General features: G+C 48.9%; 1 protein-coding gene and 1 long non-coding RNA gene across 4 annotated transcripts; one reads left to right on the top strand and one right to left on the bottom strand.

Annotated features, from left to right (window-relative positions):
* Nucleotides 1–1,225: 1,225 nt before the first annotated feature.
* On the bottom strand, nucleotides 1,226–14,292 carry TRIM7 (tripartite motif containing 7). 3 transcript variants are annotated; one of them, XM_076360630.1, is made up of 9 exons: nucleotides 14,191–14,292; nucleotides 11,748–12,174; nucleotides 10,832–10,927; nucleotides 10,261–10,491; nucleotides 8,078–8,100; nucleotides 7,379–7,494; nucleotides 6,497–6,532; nucleotides 6,256–6,328; nucleotides 3,376–3,438 (listed from the first exon to the last, which is right to left on the bottom strand). In XM_076360630.1, the coding sequence occupies exons 1-8, from the start codon at nucleotides 14,244–14,246 to the stop codon at nucleotides 6,282–6,284; spliced, it is 1,032 nt and encodes a 343-aa protein (XP_076216745.1). In that variant the 5' UTR covers nucleotides 14,247–14,292; the 3' UTR covers nucleotides 3,376–3,438; nucleotides 6,256–6,281. The 3 variants fall into 3 exon arrangements, with proteins under 3 accessions (XP_076216744.1, XP_076216746.1, XP_076216745.1); XM_076360629.1 differs by lacking the exon at nucleotides 6,256–6,328 and having other exon boundaries at nucleotides 1,226–3,438; nucleotides 14,191–14,291; XM_076360631.1 differs by lacking the exon at nucleotides 6,256–6,328 and having other exon boundaries at nucleotides 1,226–3,438; nucleotides 11,748–12,408; nucleotides 14,182–14,267.
* Nucleotides 14,293–14,634: 342 nt separating this feature from the next.
* LOC143171550 (uncharacterized) lies at nucleotides 14,635–15,472 on the top strand. The gene is made up of 2 exons (XR_012997202.1): nucleotides 14,635–14,850; nucleotides 14,931–15,472. It is a non-coding gene; the product is annotated as an uncharacterized LOC143171550 (long non-coding RNA).
* Nucleotides 15,473–16,027: the final 555 nt, after the last annotated feature.

A 16,027-nucleotide genomic window follows, 5' to 3' on the forward strand; every position in this document is an offset into this window, starting at 1 on the left:
TTTAGACTTAAATTCTGAGCAGGACGATCCTTCAAACCACAATTCTGATCTTCTCCAGCCCGGTAGCAGTTGGGAATAATAAACAGGAGAAGATGAGCGCAGGTAGCACCTTCATATTTTATTTCCAGCACGTGGGCTAGGAACAATCGGGGAGGTTTCAAATCCGCTCGGGCGACGTTTTTTGCTTCCCGCGGTTTGCAGAAATAGCATTTCTCACGTACAAACAAGACGAACACCAAGGCACAACATAAGAAATACCGTGCCTCCTGCTAATGCCTTTCTTATTCTCGGGATTTTTATTTATTTATACAATTTCTACAGTGGCATAGCTTCAGCAATGGATGGAGCTTAGAAAATTCAGGCATTTTGCTCAACCGTTCGCAGCTTGACCTTCATAAGAGTTGCTGCAGCTTTAAATAATGTGGATTTAAAGCCGAACTCATTAAAAAAAAAAAAAGACTCTTAGGGTAGGAAACAACCCACCGGCTGAAAAACGGAGATGTTCGTGCCTAAACCAGTCGCCCCCAGCTCTTTTTATGACTAATGGCAGCTTAAATTCACCTGATCCTGAATTAATGCATCTCATAGCAGATGGATTGTGCTTCATCTCCAGCAGCTCCCAGCCAAATTTCCGTTATGTGGGACAGAGCTAAAGGCTCAGCTGTGCACAGAGAAAACCTTCAGCAGCGCATGGGGCGATTCCCACGTAAACCTGGGGGGAAAAAAGCACCTCTTCACCGCGTAAGCAACAGACAGACATTTTATTACGGATTCGCTCCACTTCTGGTCTGTTTGGGTCTTGATGTCACCTTTTGCACAAGTCAGGCCACTTTCTAAGGTGGCCTTTGATAGACCGCACATCGTCACCACCAAGGGCACAAACCGGTGGAAGCAACTGAAGGGGTTTAGGGCAACCACCCATCCGCACGCACAGGGTCTGCGTGCCCTGGGAGAGGACTTGCAGCATTTTCATTTTATTCTGCTGCCGTGACATGGGTTTACTGCAGGGGAGGGGTTTAAGAACCCTAAAACGTGGGAAATGCACTTGTTCAACCCACAATTTCTTGGCATTGGAGTTGACCAGGGTTTTGTCAGTAGATTTGAGCACGTATGAAGATCAGCTATGCACAGAAATGTCTTTTTCTCATCTTAGAGCTGGCCAGGAAATGCTGTTCTTGATTAAAAAAAAAGCTTTCTCCCCCCCCCCCCCCCCCCCAACATTTCCTAAAGAGGTTTAACATGTTTTCTAGAAAAGGTTGAAAAGCCAGCCAACAATGCCCAAAACCAGAAACCATATTTTTCAGCACTTCGGACAATAACAGACTTATTATTTTTGAAAGGCCGCTTTGTTTTGGCAAAAGCGACAGCGAACAAAGCAAGCCACGTGTTAAACTTTTGCTGTCTTGGCAAAGAGCGAGGATTTCCAGAAAAAGAAAACAGAAGACAAAGGTAAATGGCCGGTTTCGCTGAGAACTGAGCAGTAAAGGGAGCCTGAGGAAATACAAGATTCAGCACCCGAAGTCTACGTTACTACGGGCAAAGCAGGACAACCTCGAGGGGTTATTTTGAAAACCTCAAGGGGTTATTTTGAAAACAACATCTTCTACATAGAGAGGACCTCAGGAGGAGTTGAGTTACACAGGAGCACCAAAATTCAGAAACATGGGTCTTGCTCATGTCCAGTAGGACAAACGCACCTCAGCAACATTAACATTTGTTGCTTCACCAAAAAAAATAAAAGCACCTTTCAGCCTTTTCCAGAGCAGCAGCACTACCTCCCCTCCTGCCCAGAGGAGCCACGGACAGAGAACTGAAGCACAGAGCACTTACACGAGCTGATGGAGAGGCCCACCGTATCTCTTCAACCCCAGCTTGATTCCAAGACAGGTCAGATCTTGGTGGCCGTGTGGTTTAGATCACCTGGGACAGCTCAGACCACCATCTCCACACCACAAAAACAGCCTTTGGAGTACAATTATTATCCCAGATTTTAGGAGCACCAGCTGGAATAAGTAACCAGGCACCCACCCTTCACTGGGGACCTTTCTTCCCAGCAGGAGCAAGAGGGAAAAAGCCAGAAACTCCAGCTGAGACCCTTATAACCACTCACACAGCCCAGCATGAGGGTGTGAGCATCCTCACTGAGCATCCTGACTCACCGAAATCCAATCACTCCCCAGAAGCAGTTAATAAGCCTAATTACCTCCTCCTAAATCTTGTAGGAGTGAGGGCACCTGGGCAGGATTTCCACTTTCGGCACAGAGGTGGTGACTACAGTTTGTTGGGAGCAACAGCATAATAAAACAATGGAGAATCCCCATTAAATTCACTTCAGGAGGAGCAAAACTTTCTAATTTGATTTCGCTTGATCAAACAGAAAGGAGCTTTGCCTATTCCAGCTTTGGATGGATGTCCAAAGTGGCTCAGTGTTACTCTCGCCACCTTTCCGGCAGGACGTTTACCCACTAAACATTTCATTTTTAAGTCATTGACACTTCTAAAGGGGTGGAGGGTCCACTCCAAAACTTCCCACCAGCTCTAATATTGATCCTTAGACCCACACAAGAAAAGAAAAATACCCGTCCGTTACCAGACTTGGAGCCACAAACCAACTACCAGTGGTTTCCTTCTCGCTGAAGAGGTGAGTTGGTTCAGAGATGGGTTTGAGATGGTGACCACAACCTTCTGGGGATTGCTGATAATTTCAATAGCTGTCCTCTGTTTTAAGCTGATCTGAAGACCCCCCCGTGTGACATTTTTCCCTGACTACCTGGTTACCCATCTATCAGCTATCTGCCTGCCTATGTACCGACGAACCAGGCTGCATGGTTGATTTGAGAGTCTCTTGTGGCCATCACTGCTGTCCTGGCACCATCCAGTGAAGACCATGGAGACAGGTCCTCAGCGAAGCCCACGAGAAGTCTCAGGGGCACAGTTTGATGTAGGTAATGGTGGAACAGACCGAAAAGAGAGGGAACACCTTCTCCTGGAAGGCAACGTTGAAGGTGAAGATGTGCTGCATGTTGTCAGCATTGTAGAAGGAGACCTCTTCCCCTTCGTAATCCAGGTACACCCTGACCTTATTGAGTTTCTGGCTGAGGCACAGCGGGGTGCGCTGGGGCGAGGTGACCGCCCAGTAGCGACCTCCGTTTTGCTGCACTGCCCAGATCCCTTCTTCGGGGGAAAACTGCGTCAGACCTTTCCTCCTGATGGACTCCTTGGCCACCCCGAAGGCCCAACCGTCCGAGGCCCCCACCTCCACTTCCCAGTAGTGTCTTCCCGACTTGAAGCCCGTGGTAGCCAGCACCCGCGAGTTCGTGTCGAATCTCTTGGGGTTGTCGGGCAGCTCCTGTTTCCTACAGCCCATCCTCACGCTCTTGAGGTCTGCAGAGAGGATGAGGAGGTGGTTTGCCGAATCGGGGTCCAGGGTCAGGTCCTCTGTTGATGACAGCAGTGACAGTGATAGTAACTCAATAAGAATTTTAACAATTAAAAGCCCAAGCTGGGGATGTTTTTATCAGTTGCTGAACCACATCCTAACCTCAATAACCACATCCCAACCTCAATAACTGCTCCTCTTCAGCTCCCTGGACAGTCCGTGGTGAAGGAAAGCCAAGTTCAGACATTGGCTTCGCTTTGAGGTCCTTGAGATGTCTCCTCTCACCATTGACTCTGCGGGAAGCCTGGATGCTTGGGGCTAATTCTAAGAGGAGTAATTTTAGATGTTAACAAATATGCTGCTTCTCTCTACCAGCACACAGGGACAAGCTGCGTGCATGAGAAACTTGGAGGAGGGTGAGGAAGGTCCCAGTTAAAGATGTGGGATGAGCATCCGCCTCACCTTTTCACATCCTCACTAGGGGTTAAGCCCCACCAGGTAAAGGTGAAGAACAACCCGGCAAAGCACATCATGGTAAATGAGGACCAAGATCTGGTTCAGGATGTTCTAGAGGGAGACCTACAACCGTGTTGTAGCCTTTGGCTCTTTGATCAGCTCATGATCCTTCAGCAACGCCACCAGCCAGCACCCCTCAAACACTGACCAGGGAGTCACCGTCCTCCCACATTGACACCCCAGTTGCCTTCACGGGAGGGCAAAACTCATGCTGCTGCTGCTAAGAAATGGGGTAACAACAACATAGGGCCATTAGGAGCAAAGAACACGATAAAACCGCATGCAAATGATTAGCAATTATATACAGTAAAAACGGACCTTAGGTGGAGACTTTTTTCCCCAAAGAAATTCATATTTTTTTTTTCTTTTTGTTTCCGGCTCATCTAATGTGCAACACACAAGATGGGGTATGCACACCCCTCAGATCATAAATTGCTGAGTATCTGTCCCCGAACTACCCCATGATGACAAGTCCTCATGGAAAGCCATGACCTAAGGGCATCTTTACACACCAGATCACATCTGGGCAGCCCAAAGGAAACATGCATGTAGATGAAGTTTGATACTAACATCTTTTCCCCTTCCAAAATCAGGCTCAAAGGAAACAGCGAGCACGTTAGTGACCTCAAATTGTGGTTGTAGTCAGCAAAGTTGCCGTGAATGAATGAGACCCTTTGGGGGAATCTAAGATGGGACCTTAGGAGCTGAAACGTGTTGGATGCTGCACCAGAGTTTATTTAGCTAAAGGTCTTTATGCGCTTTCAAAATCCATAGTTTTGGGCCTGAAAATTGCCTATGAATTCCGAAAAGACCCATGATGGGATTGAAAGCTTCATGGTTTTTCACAGGGGTCGGAAAAGTGATAGCAACCACAGGAAAGGGTAGGTCCTTTTTTCCTTCAAAACTTAAGCACCAGGTTCCTCCCCAAAACTGGGAGACTGGCTTTAAAATAACATCTCCTGCATTTTGCACTATTATATCAGACCAGGAGATAGGTGCTTGTAAAGTGTCCATTAGCCAAAGTTAGGGGAAATGGATGGGATGAGCAGATTTCCTTGACGCCAATCTTTTCTTTAAAAGGTGTTTTCCTGCCTTCCTCTTGCATCTGCAGCTGCTGGAGTCATTAGGATTTGGGTTTGAGCTTCAGCTCAGCTGCAGGGGCTGTGAATGATGATTTGGCTTGATTTTTTTTAAAAAAAAGAGACTCCAGGAGCTCAGGCGCCATATAAAAAAAAATAAAAATAAAAGCACTCAAAGCTCTTGGAAAAGATGAACTAAGGCAGTCAGAGGAGTGGGATTCAACAACTGCTACGAGGTTTCGGCTGGTCCCTTCTTCACCCCTTGATCCCCCAGCTCTCCGCAGCATAAGCTGTGGCCCAATCTGCTTTCAGAGGGTTTGCTGGTTTGATGCGCCAGCCGAGTTATACCTCTACACATGCACACACACCACCACGGACATGCAGTGAGGGTCGTTTTGCCATTTTGCTTTTAAACGGTGGTCATCAGCCTTTCTTCTTTTACTTTGCCAACCCCTTGGCATTTTCCAGAGGTGTCTGGGGATGTTTGCGAGCAGAGTCTGGCCCCTCTAAGCTGGACGGTCCTTGGAAAGGATCCAACCCATGGATTGTCCTCTTCTGCCTTTCCCCAAGGGGTTTGCAAGCCCCGTGCTGAAGACCACCACCTTAAAAGCAAGAATAAGCCTTCTCTTCAAAAAGAGGGCTTGGCTTTGCTGGGATAACTCTGGCTGCTCTGGGCATGTCTATGCAACCTTCATCCCGAGGGAGCTGGAGGACGGGGACAGATTTTAACAGCATCTGCCCCATGCCCTGCACCCACCACAGTGCAAAGTCAGAGGGATCGGGCTGGTGACAGAACCACTGCAGAGCCCATCGTTGTGCTTTCCTGGGCATTCCCCTGTCCTCACCGCCGCTGGTGAAGCAAAGCAGAGGCTCATCCAGCATTGAGAGAGTCAATCTGGGCCGACCCAGCTGCTTTTGCCGGCTGCAAATTCATGACCTCTCATGTGAACTTGCTCCTTCGCCAACCCCAGAGAGCTGGTGAGCAAGTCTTCTCCATCACAGCATGATTTGAAAGCATCCGCCTGCCCACAGCCACGATTTCAGCAGCTTTCCACAGAACTTAAGTTATCTCACTTTGCACTGGAGCAGATTATGGAGCGCTCACACCCTCCATCCCAAACCCTGGTGGACAACAGGAGCCTGACCACGGGCCACAGAGCAAATCTGGCAGACTTAGAGCAGGTTGTGGCTTGAAAGGGTATGAATCCATTTTGGGGTTCAAATATCTGTTCTTTCTGTTCCGCACTGTAGTTTTGTTAAGTGTAAACAGGCAGAAAGGACCTAGCTTAGCTGTCAGATCCCCGGCGTCAGCTAGAAAAATCGTCTTTTGACTCTCGAACTGAGCAGGCTGGATCTGGAAATCATCGAGAGAGAAGAAATTAAAAAAAAAAAAAAGAAATCTAGAGTGCCTTTTTTCTTTTCTTCCCCCTCTCTTTGGCTTTGCAAAACCAGCTTTGCAAATTACAACCACAATTTAAAGTCTTTGCTCCAGGGCGCTACGTCTTAAATATTTTCCTTTTACCTTTTTCACCTCTTCCCAGTTCATCTTGCAGGTTTTCTGAAAAGAGACAGGCAAGTAAATGGCAACACCGAGAGAGCCGGAGGGAACCACAAAATCTCCTTTATGGGGACGTTTACACCCACACCACATTGCCAAAGTGCCATCTTTGCCGACATGGGACCTGACGGGCAGCAAGGGCTGAGGATGGAGCAATGCCAGCTCCCACCAGCTTGTGCAATGGGGAAAAGCAACAGGGGAAATTCCTGCTAAATATTTTTAAATTTTTATCCAAAAAAAGCCTTAAAAAAAAAAAAAAGCTTCTCGACATCAAGAGAATGCAGGATTTATTTAAGCCTTATTTATCATGCCCTGACGTATTTTGTTCTCGTTGTATTATGAGTTTCAAACTTGTAGTACAATACTTTAAGCCTATTATTGCTCCAGGGCATAGTTTGCATTTAGGGATTTTCTCTTCCAGATCTGCTTTCTGGAAGGAAAGCTTGCTTCCTTTCCAAATCCCTCAGCACCATCTCGTGGTTTTGCTGCAAGGAGTTGTTTTTTAAATGCAAAGCTTGGCTATCCCGGCCTCAAGCTATTGGAGATGTGAAAATTGCAGGCTTTATTGCACTAAAATCGATGTCCCAGATTCGGGTTTTTCCCTCTTTAAAAAAATCCTGCATCTCCTTCACTGGCAGCCTGGCGGGGTGAGTCTCCTCCTGTTCATGCACATCTCCAGAAGTCCTTTCCAACATAATTTACTCTCCTGTTTCGGTACTGCTGGCCAGGCATGTGCTAAGGGACCTCAAGACATCCGCAGCATCCCCAGCACTCCTCATCCCTTTTCCCCAACGCCTGCTAAAGGCCAGGCCTATTTTAAACCCCCCCGGTTTTGTTTCCGCGTACCTCTGAATTTCTTTAAGACTTTCTCAAGGACGACGGTCTTGAGGGAGAAATTGCAGATGTGCATTTTCATATCCGTGCATACCGGCACAGGCTTCTGGCACTTCACGTCGTCGCTCCTGCAAAGAAAAAAATAAAACCAACAAGAAAATCATTGATATTCCCCCCTTTTCTTTTTCATTTGCAGTTGGCAGCGTGCAATGCTCCCACCCCATCCCACCGGCAGTCTGTCCAAGTGCTCGACATCACATTGCGAGGATCACACATGGATTTCAACCTGCCCGGGCTGAGGACACCAGGATTTACATGTCACCTTTGAAAACCCCCTCAGCTGGTTGTTGAAAAGGGTGTCTGTGCTGGGTTACCCCCACTCAGCTGCTCCTGCTGCAGCTTAAATTTCATTTTTGGAGCTTAAGTGGTGCCTAAACCATTGCCCTGGGTGAACTGCATATCAGGCAAATAAGATGACTTGGGGTTTCTGGTCTCACTTGACCTTTGAAGAAACCGCCTGGTAGGAAAAGACTTTGTGATAACGCTAAGTTTCCCAAGAAGCTGGAAGAGACCCAGGGTTTGCACCGAGTAGGAGGCAAGCTCCGTCTACCCCGGTGCCTCCCTGAGCATCTGGACTGCAAATACTGACCTTTAACCAGTGCTGGTGGGGGGAAAAAAGCATGAAAGAAGGGAAGAAGCAGTGCTCCATACCTGCTTATGGTGTTCATTACATCCTAGAAAGGAAGAAGAGAGACCGAGTGAAATCCCTGTGCAGCGTGTTCTATGTCTCCCCTGGCTCAGACAGCACGAGAGCAATTCCCCTTCATCTAACCCAACCAGGACGTCCATCCCTTACGGCTGCATCAAGCAGACACCGATCCGTGCCTCAAATGTTTGCTTTCAGCTTTGGAAGGCCACAGTCCCACCAAATCCCACCCAAATGTCTGCAGCAGCTAAAGACCCGGCTGCTTCTGGGGGGGGCCAAGCTTCCCAAACGCTCCTACGTACAATACTCCAGCTTTATGCCCATAGAGTCATGACGTGGTTTAGGTTGAAAGGTGCCTTTGGAGGTCTCTCATCCAACCCATTGCTCAAAGCATTCCAGCTTGCCCAGGGCCTTGCCCAGGTGAGTTGGGAGCATCTTCTAGGGTGGTGACTACAAAAACCTCTCTGTTTCCTATTCCATTATTTGACCGTTGTTGTTGTGAACCCAGGTGTAGGGTTTGAGATGCCTTTGTAGGGTTTTGAGATGCCTTTGAGATGCTCTAAGGATCCCTCTGCTGGTCTCTGACTTCTGAGAAGGTCCTATCAACCTGTCCCATGTGAAGTCCTGAGATACAGAAAGGCACCTGCAAGTATCCACCTGCCTAAGAGCCAAAGGGACATCATCTGCTATAACTTGGCCACCTAGAAAGCTGGCATTAAACTTGAGCATCTGTGACTCCATGATATCAGGACTTCCATGGTCTAGTCACCACCAAGAAGAGTTTAGGGTGCCTCCAAGGAAGGGGTGATTCATCCCACCCTGGGATGCATGTCCCAACGGTGGAAATGATTTGCCCTCAGGAAGGGTGAATTATGGAGGTAAATTACAGGTTAAAATACCCTCAATAACTAGTTGCTACATGGCGAAAGTTCACTGAGATGAAACCCGTGCTTAGTCTGGTCCATGCCACTATTTGTCCTTTCTGATGCCTTTAAAATAATGTAAAGAAGGGCATAAACCGTGGCGAGTACGTTGGATGTGATTCAAAGGCAACACAAAGCCATACCCATCTGCCAGGGAACGGAAAAGGACTCTGGAGCTGGCTAAGGATTTCCAACGTGGCCTTTTAAAAAAGTATCACCTATTGTTACAGGATCATTTTACACGCATTGGTGAGGGCTGAGCAAAGACCACATTTCACCCATGGCCAAGTACCGAAACCATCTGCAAATATTTACAGTGCTTTCAATGCTGCCTGGGAGGGAATTTAACCGCAGATCTGTGTGCACCAGAAGCTCAATCTACCTAGTTTAATCAAAACATCGTTAATTAAAAGAAGGTCACCCATTCACTTTTTGCCATGCCGGGGGGGGGGGGACAGGACTGCTTGGTTTTGGGATGGGCAGCTCGGGTTTGTTTTTCAAGCCCCACTTCATCTGCGAAGGAGAGTTTGGGTAACAGGGAGGGCTGGATTGGCTCCAGCTTCTTTCTTTGCAATGCAATCAATATCTGGACTCCATCTGCTCTCTCCCTCATACTTTCCAGCTTGGTTAATAGTTCATTTTGACTTTAAAACCCGGCTCTGCTTTCAGGTCCCGGCCAACCTTCTGCAGCCAGGATCCCGCTGCGAAAACTGGCAAGGAGCCGTGTCCTGCTGAGCCCGGCTCCATGTGCCTCTATACTCCACTCCATCCCGAGCCCTCACCAACGCCTTTAAGCTGGAGGAGTGGACATCTGTGACAAACCTTCAGCGCTGCAAACCCATCAAGACCTGGATTTGCAAAAGGAGTTGCTTGGTTTAAGGATCTAGCCAGTACCGCTGTGGTGGCTCTTCATGCGAGGTCTAATTCAGCTTTGAACGCCTTGAAACAGGATTTTATGGGTGCTAGGAAGGCCCAGACAAATTCATGGAAGAAAAATTTATCAGAGGCTATTAAATATGAAGACTACACCTCTGTTTCAGGATGTTCCTGAGCCAGAGATAGTTGCTGTGTGTTATTGCTGGTGCAGCAGAGCTCAAGGCACTCAGGCACTGCCATGCACCATCTGCTCATTAAAGGTGGGGGGGGAAAAAAGAAAAAGGACATTTGTCTTCAAAACACCTCTACGGGATCCAGAAACACATTGAAAAGGATGAAGAAGGGTCATGACTCAGACCTGAAGGTTCATTCCATAGCAAACGTCTCACCTTGAGGAACTCAAGCATGGGCTGCTGGATTTTCTCCTCCAGCTCCGTGATGAGCTTGTTGAGGAGCGTGATCTCCTTGGAGAGGTCGGTGATGTTTTCGTTCTGCCTCTTGGCGATGTTCTTCTCCATCTTCTCCAGCTGCCCCAGGAGGATGTGCTCCTGGTCATGCAGGAACTGCCGCAGCCTCTCAAACTCCAAGAGCAGCTTCTGCCGCTCATTCTCGATGGTTTTCTGGGAATAAAATGCAGCAAAAAGGGTTTTAAGCTGATGCAATGATTTTGGGGCGGAGGGAGGCCACCTGGTGAATTTGGAGCCACCAAATGACACCTGCCAGTGTCACTGCCTGCTGCTTGCTGCCTTGCTTGTGAGGCTGGGTGCCTTCAGCTGGGAAGGGGTGAGGAGATATTGCGTGTGGCATGCCCGGACAAAGGCCTTGAAAAGAGGTGGGAATGGGAGAGCAAAGGCCATGGGCAGTTACTCCACAAACAGCGGTTATCTTTGCTCTCCTCCATGTGTCCCAGCCTGGACCCTTGTCCCCACCACCCCAGAACGCTGCATTGCGGGCACGCACCAAGAGCTCCTGGGTTTTCTTGTCATCGTTCACTTTAAACTCCAGTAGCTCTTGCCTCTCCTTTTTCAGGAAATCCAAGCGTCCCTGGATTTTCTCCTAGGAACAAAGAAAGAAGATATTACTGGCTTTTCTTTCTTTCTTTTGCTGCATTTGATTTCTTTTGCTGCATTATTCCGCCTGTGCACAGTTTGTTCTTGCAGCTGCGCAAAGACAAGCAGGATTGCAAGAACAATTCCGGGGCACTCTCACCGGGGGAACACGCTGGCTCAGCTCTGCCCACTCTCACCCAGACACCCACGTTTGCAACCCCAAGGACCACCACAAGCTCACGTGCATGCCGGGACACAAAGAAAGGAGACGGAGGATGCCAGGGGAGCGTACATGCACTGTTTTCATCAGCTGCTGCTACCGCCTCCCCCGCCTTTGCTCTTGGCACAAGCAAAACTCAGCCTGGCTTTAATCAACTTATAGTCATCTCTGGATGCTTGCCCAGACCTAAAATAGACGCGGGTGTTTTCTCCATCAGCTGTTACCCTACCAATAAGGTGGGTGCCCATAGGTAGTGTTTGCAGCGTGATGCTCACGTGGCTCAAACCGAGGGCTTTTGCAGGAGCTTGCACGGGAGAAACTCCGTCTCGCAGCCTCCTGTGTTTAATCCCACGCTCTCCCCAGCTGCAGGGCTGATGTAAATGCATGAGAGGGTTTTGCATATCTGGAGAGGAGACAGGTTTTCCAGGTCTTCGGAAAGCTAGAAAGCAGCAACCGGCTTTTTACGGGGCAGTCGAGCACGAGGCTGAGCATGGGAAAGCCAGGCGACTGCGTGGGGACTTCAGCGAGCACAAACACACATACACATACCGCTGTGGTATGGGGGGGGGGGGTCTTCCTCAGGGCGGACAGACAGACAGACAGGTACCTTGTACTCCTCGGATGCCTCATCGACGGGTACCACGGCGTGCGGCCGGTGCTCCCGGGACCTGTCGCATACCACACAGATGGTTCTCCGGTCGTCCTTGCAGTAGAGTTTCAGGGCTTCCCTGTGCTTCGCGCAGAGCCCGTCCTCCTCAGCACCCTTGGCCCCGCGGAGGGTGAACTGGCTGATGATCTCAGACATGTTTGCCAGCTGCCGGTTGGGTCTGAAGCTCTTCTGTTGGAAGACCTCTCGGCACTGCGGGCAGGGGAAGTCCATCTCTAGGTCCTTCCAACTCTTGATGATGCACGCCCGGCAGAAGTTGTGCCCGCACTCGATGGACACGGGGTCTTTGAAGAACTCCAGGCAGACAGAGCAAGTGGCTTCGTCCTGGAGATTGCCGGGCAGAAACACCGCCGCCATGGCCTCTCTCCTGTGGGCAAGGACTGATTTCACCAGGGCTGGATGCGGAACATGAATGCTTGGCATCCGGCCCCAAGTGGGCGTTCCTCTTCCAGGAACAAGCCCGCTGCCTGAGGTCACTTCTGCAGCGTCTGGTTTCTTTAAACTGGTAACAAAAACCTCAGCATTAGGGGACAATACATAGGTGGAAGAAAAAGAAAGCGGAAGGTCGCTGCCCTTTGCTCCCCCACAAATCCTGAGCTCCCTGTCTTTGAGCTCCCTGTCTTTCCCCCCCCCCCCCCCCAGGAAGGAGGTGGGAAAAGGGAAATCATTTGGAATACGGCCGACAGATCTGGATCTCATTGCTTTTTGGCTGACCCGGTGCTAAATGCAAGATCTGAGTCCCCAGGCTTGTGTTTAACAGCTGCTCTAGGCTCTGATCCAGGTAACCATCTGAGCTCTCGTTAAAGACCCATTTCACCCTGGAAGCTTCAGCTGGGGACTCAGATAACTCAGTTGAGCTCCAGGACTCAACAGGGGCCATAAAAAGCAACAGGAGAAAGGGAATACACAGGGATGCAAAGTCCATATCAAGGTCTGGGGGTGAGTTTCCCAAATCCATAAAGATTAACCTCTGAATAGGGGCCCTGCATCTCAAAAACACTTTTTGCCTTCCAAGGACATTTTGTGCAGCTTCGGAGGTCTTGCATTAAATGGGAATGATAATTAATATATGAGGACCTTCCTTGGCTGAGGTTTGTCTATAATAGGGTTGTCTCCACCTGAGCAGCTCACCAAAGCTCTTGTTATGGAGAACAGAGATAAAAGTGAGTGACGGTCATCTAGTTACTTGGGGGGTCACATTACCATCAACAGAGAAATGTAGGCACTTCTGGAGAGTGATTCATCTTCTCCTAATGAGGACTTGAAAACAGATCAAGTGCTCCTGCCCATAAATGCTGGTTTCAAAGTCAGCCCAGTTGATCTGACATCTCCAAGTTGATATCTTTCACTTGGAGACACCTGGAGCTAAGAGGAGACAAATCCCAACCCCAGAGGTTGTACTGGAGGAGTTATATGAGCAAAACTAGTCGCGGTGTCCTGATGCCAGGGGTTTGCAAAGGGTTTCCGATTTGTAGTAGGGGTTGTGTTCATCCTGATACCATTGCAGCTGGGGAAGAACACTGAGCAGGGGCACCCACCCTCCACTTGAGCCTCTCTTGTAACTTTAAAGCTTTTCTGGCATTTGCATTTTCTAACATCTGCTAAACAGGAGCATCAGACTTCAGGCATTCATTTACTGCTAATCCAGACTTGCTCATTTGGGACTAGAAATGAGCTTTTTCAGGTCAGTTTAAATACAATTCTGGGCTTGGAAAGGAATCCCTCATCTTCTCACAGGAAAACAAAATCTGAATACCAGTGCTTGCTATGACCCACCTTAGTTTGTGATCGGAAATAACACGGAACAAATGGCTCAGGCAAATAGCAGAATATATATATTTGTATGTATATATTCACACACAGACTCATATATATAGGTGCCTATATATGTACACACATATATCCCTATATATGCAATATGTATCCATTTATATGCACGCAGTTCCCTACAGAAAAGGAATTTTTCCGCAGACCACCATTTCCACCTCTGTGCATATTTATCTACCTACCCCTGCTCATATACGTTGATATATATTTATACACGCACACCACTCCCGATGGAAGGGAAACTGCTTTCTCTTCCACTTTCCATTTCTCTTGATCTGTAAATAAACGCAAGCTATACGGTTTTCCTATGCCACGCATACGTTTTTCATCACACCTCTGCAGAAAGGAAGAGGCGGTGGCCTATGAGCTGGAGAGAAATCCACACGCTATCCAGAGATGCATAAATAGCAAAAAAAAAAAAAGTTAGACACCTTGACAGAAACAACGGGCAGCCCAGTGGGAAAAGCAGGAGAACGAGGCGGGTGTAGGGAAAAAAAGGACAGACAGACAAGCGCATCCCCCTGCCCTCCCTATGCCCCCAGCTGACCCCGCGTACCTCGTAGCGGAGGCGTAGGAAAGGGGCATCCTCCCGAATCGCCCGACCTTTTGCATCGGGAGGGTGTTAGCGAGGGGCAGGTGGGGGGGGAGCCTGGTGGCCGAGGGGTCCCAGCGGGAAGCAGCCCGTGGCAGCCGCTCCACCATGCTCTGATGAAGGAAACCAGCCCGAGCCCTGGCTGCCTCTGACATTTCGGTGCCGCTCAAGCTCCTGCTCCTTCCCAGCCCTCGGTTGCCCCATTTGTCACCTCTGTCACCCCCTCCCACCATCTCACTTACCATTCCTTCCCCTCCCCCATTGCATCTATCCTGGGCACCCACCGATCTCCTTCCCTCCTCCTCCTCCTCCCCAGCCGCTCTGGCTCTGCTCTCCTTCTCTGTGCCAAAGCTCTTTCCCTGGCCAGAGCCAGGATCACATTTCCAGCACCTCCCTCCACCTGTCTCCCAGCCCAGACCTTCTCCGCAGGGTCTCTGCAGCCCTTTAACCCTCTCCAATGTCCCATCTTTCCCTCCAGAAGAGCAGGGGCTCGAGAAGGAGTGAAGCTTTTCATCCCTCCTCCAAAGCCACCAATGAATGATTCATCTCCCAGCTCGTATTTGGGGCAGCAACATGCAAAGAAGGGCAGAAACATCTCCTACCTACCATGGGTGGCTTGTTTAGGTAAGGAGAGGTTGGGACATCCAAAACAACAGGGAGGAGGGGGGGAAAAAATTCGACCCTGATAACATGGTTTCTTGCAGGACTGGTTCTTGGTACCAAACCATCCTGGGGTTGATCATCCTTTGAAGTTTTGTCCTATGTTAGGGGAGTCCAAGCACGATCAGGCTCCCGTGCCTGTGCTTCCAGGCAGGACGTGCGCGAGCAATCACTGTCCTGCACTGGAGTTCCCCCCTGCTTACCCCAAAACTGGACCCCGTTACAAGGCTGGATGGACAGAGATTCAGGCTCAGTCCCAAGGCTGGAAGGGGTCTCCTCCGAACTTCTTATTCCAGAAACAGGTCAGAAGTTGAACCTGGCTCCAGAAGACACCTGTATCCACAGAAGGAAGCAGCCCCTACAGCCCCAAGCCACATAAACTGATGGCTGCAGAGATGCCTGTCTGCAAAACAAACTCCTCAGGGGGTAATAATCAAAAGGAACATCCCTCTGCTGCCCAGGGCAGCGGACAAGATTTTTTTATCCTCATTAAAAAAAATATGATCTGTCATTTAGCTAAATAACTTCTTGGAGCACTGAGCTTCCCAGCTACAAATGCCTCAGACAAAATAAACGCTCTTTTCCTTTTTTCTCCCCTCTCCTTTGTGCTGCAATAAGACAGAAAAAGTCCAAAATACCCATTTTCCTAGACCAGACAGTGACAACAGCAGAATCTCCACCTCTACATGATTCCCGCACTTCATGCTCATGGTTTCTCCTCCCACCATAGACGTCTTGCCCTCAAAGATATGGGTGAGGCTAAAAAAAGCCCATCTATTTTAAAACCACCTATAATGCATTGCCCTCTCCTCTTCAGGGCCTTTGGGCTGCAGGCAGCAACTACAGGTGTCCTGAACTGATCAAGCTGTTCCTTTGTTTCATCCGAAGTCAACAGCAGGAGTTTGGTACCTCCTGAAGGACCATTTATTCTCTACATTAGATGGATGACTCAAGTCATCCATCATCATCACTAGATGACTAGTCTGTTGACTAGTAAGGGAATTTTGGGTTAGCACGGGTGAAATAAGTACCTAATATCTATCAGATATACATGTCCTTTATTTCTCTTGGCTTCCAGCAGCTCCCTGATGCTCTCCTTTGCAACCCTTGGTGAAAAGTTCCCAGCAAAGAAGTTCCGAGC

The sequence above is a fragment of the Aptenodytes patagonicus genome, chromosome 27, assembly GCF_965638725.1.
Source record: "Aptenodytes patagonicus chromosome 27, bAptPat1.pri.cur, whole genome shotgun sequence".
Taxonomy (NCBI): Eukaryota; Metazoa; Chordata; class Aves; order Sphenisciformes; family Spheniscidae; genus Aptenodytes; species Aptenodytes patagonicus.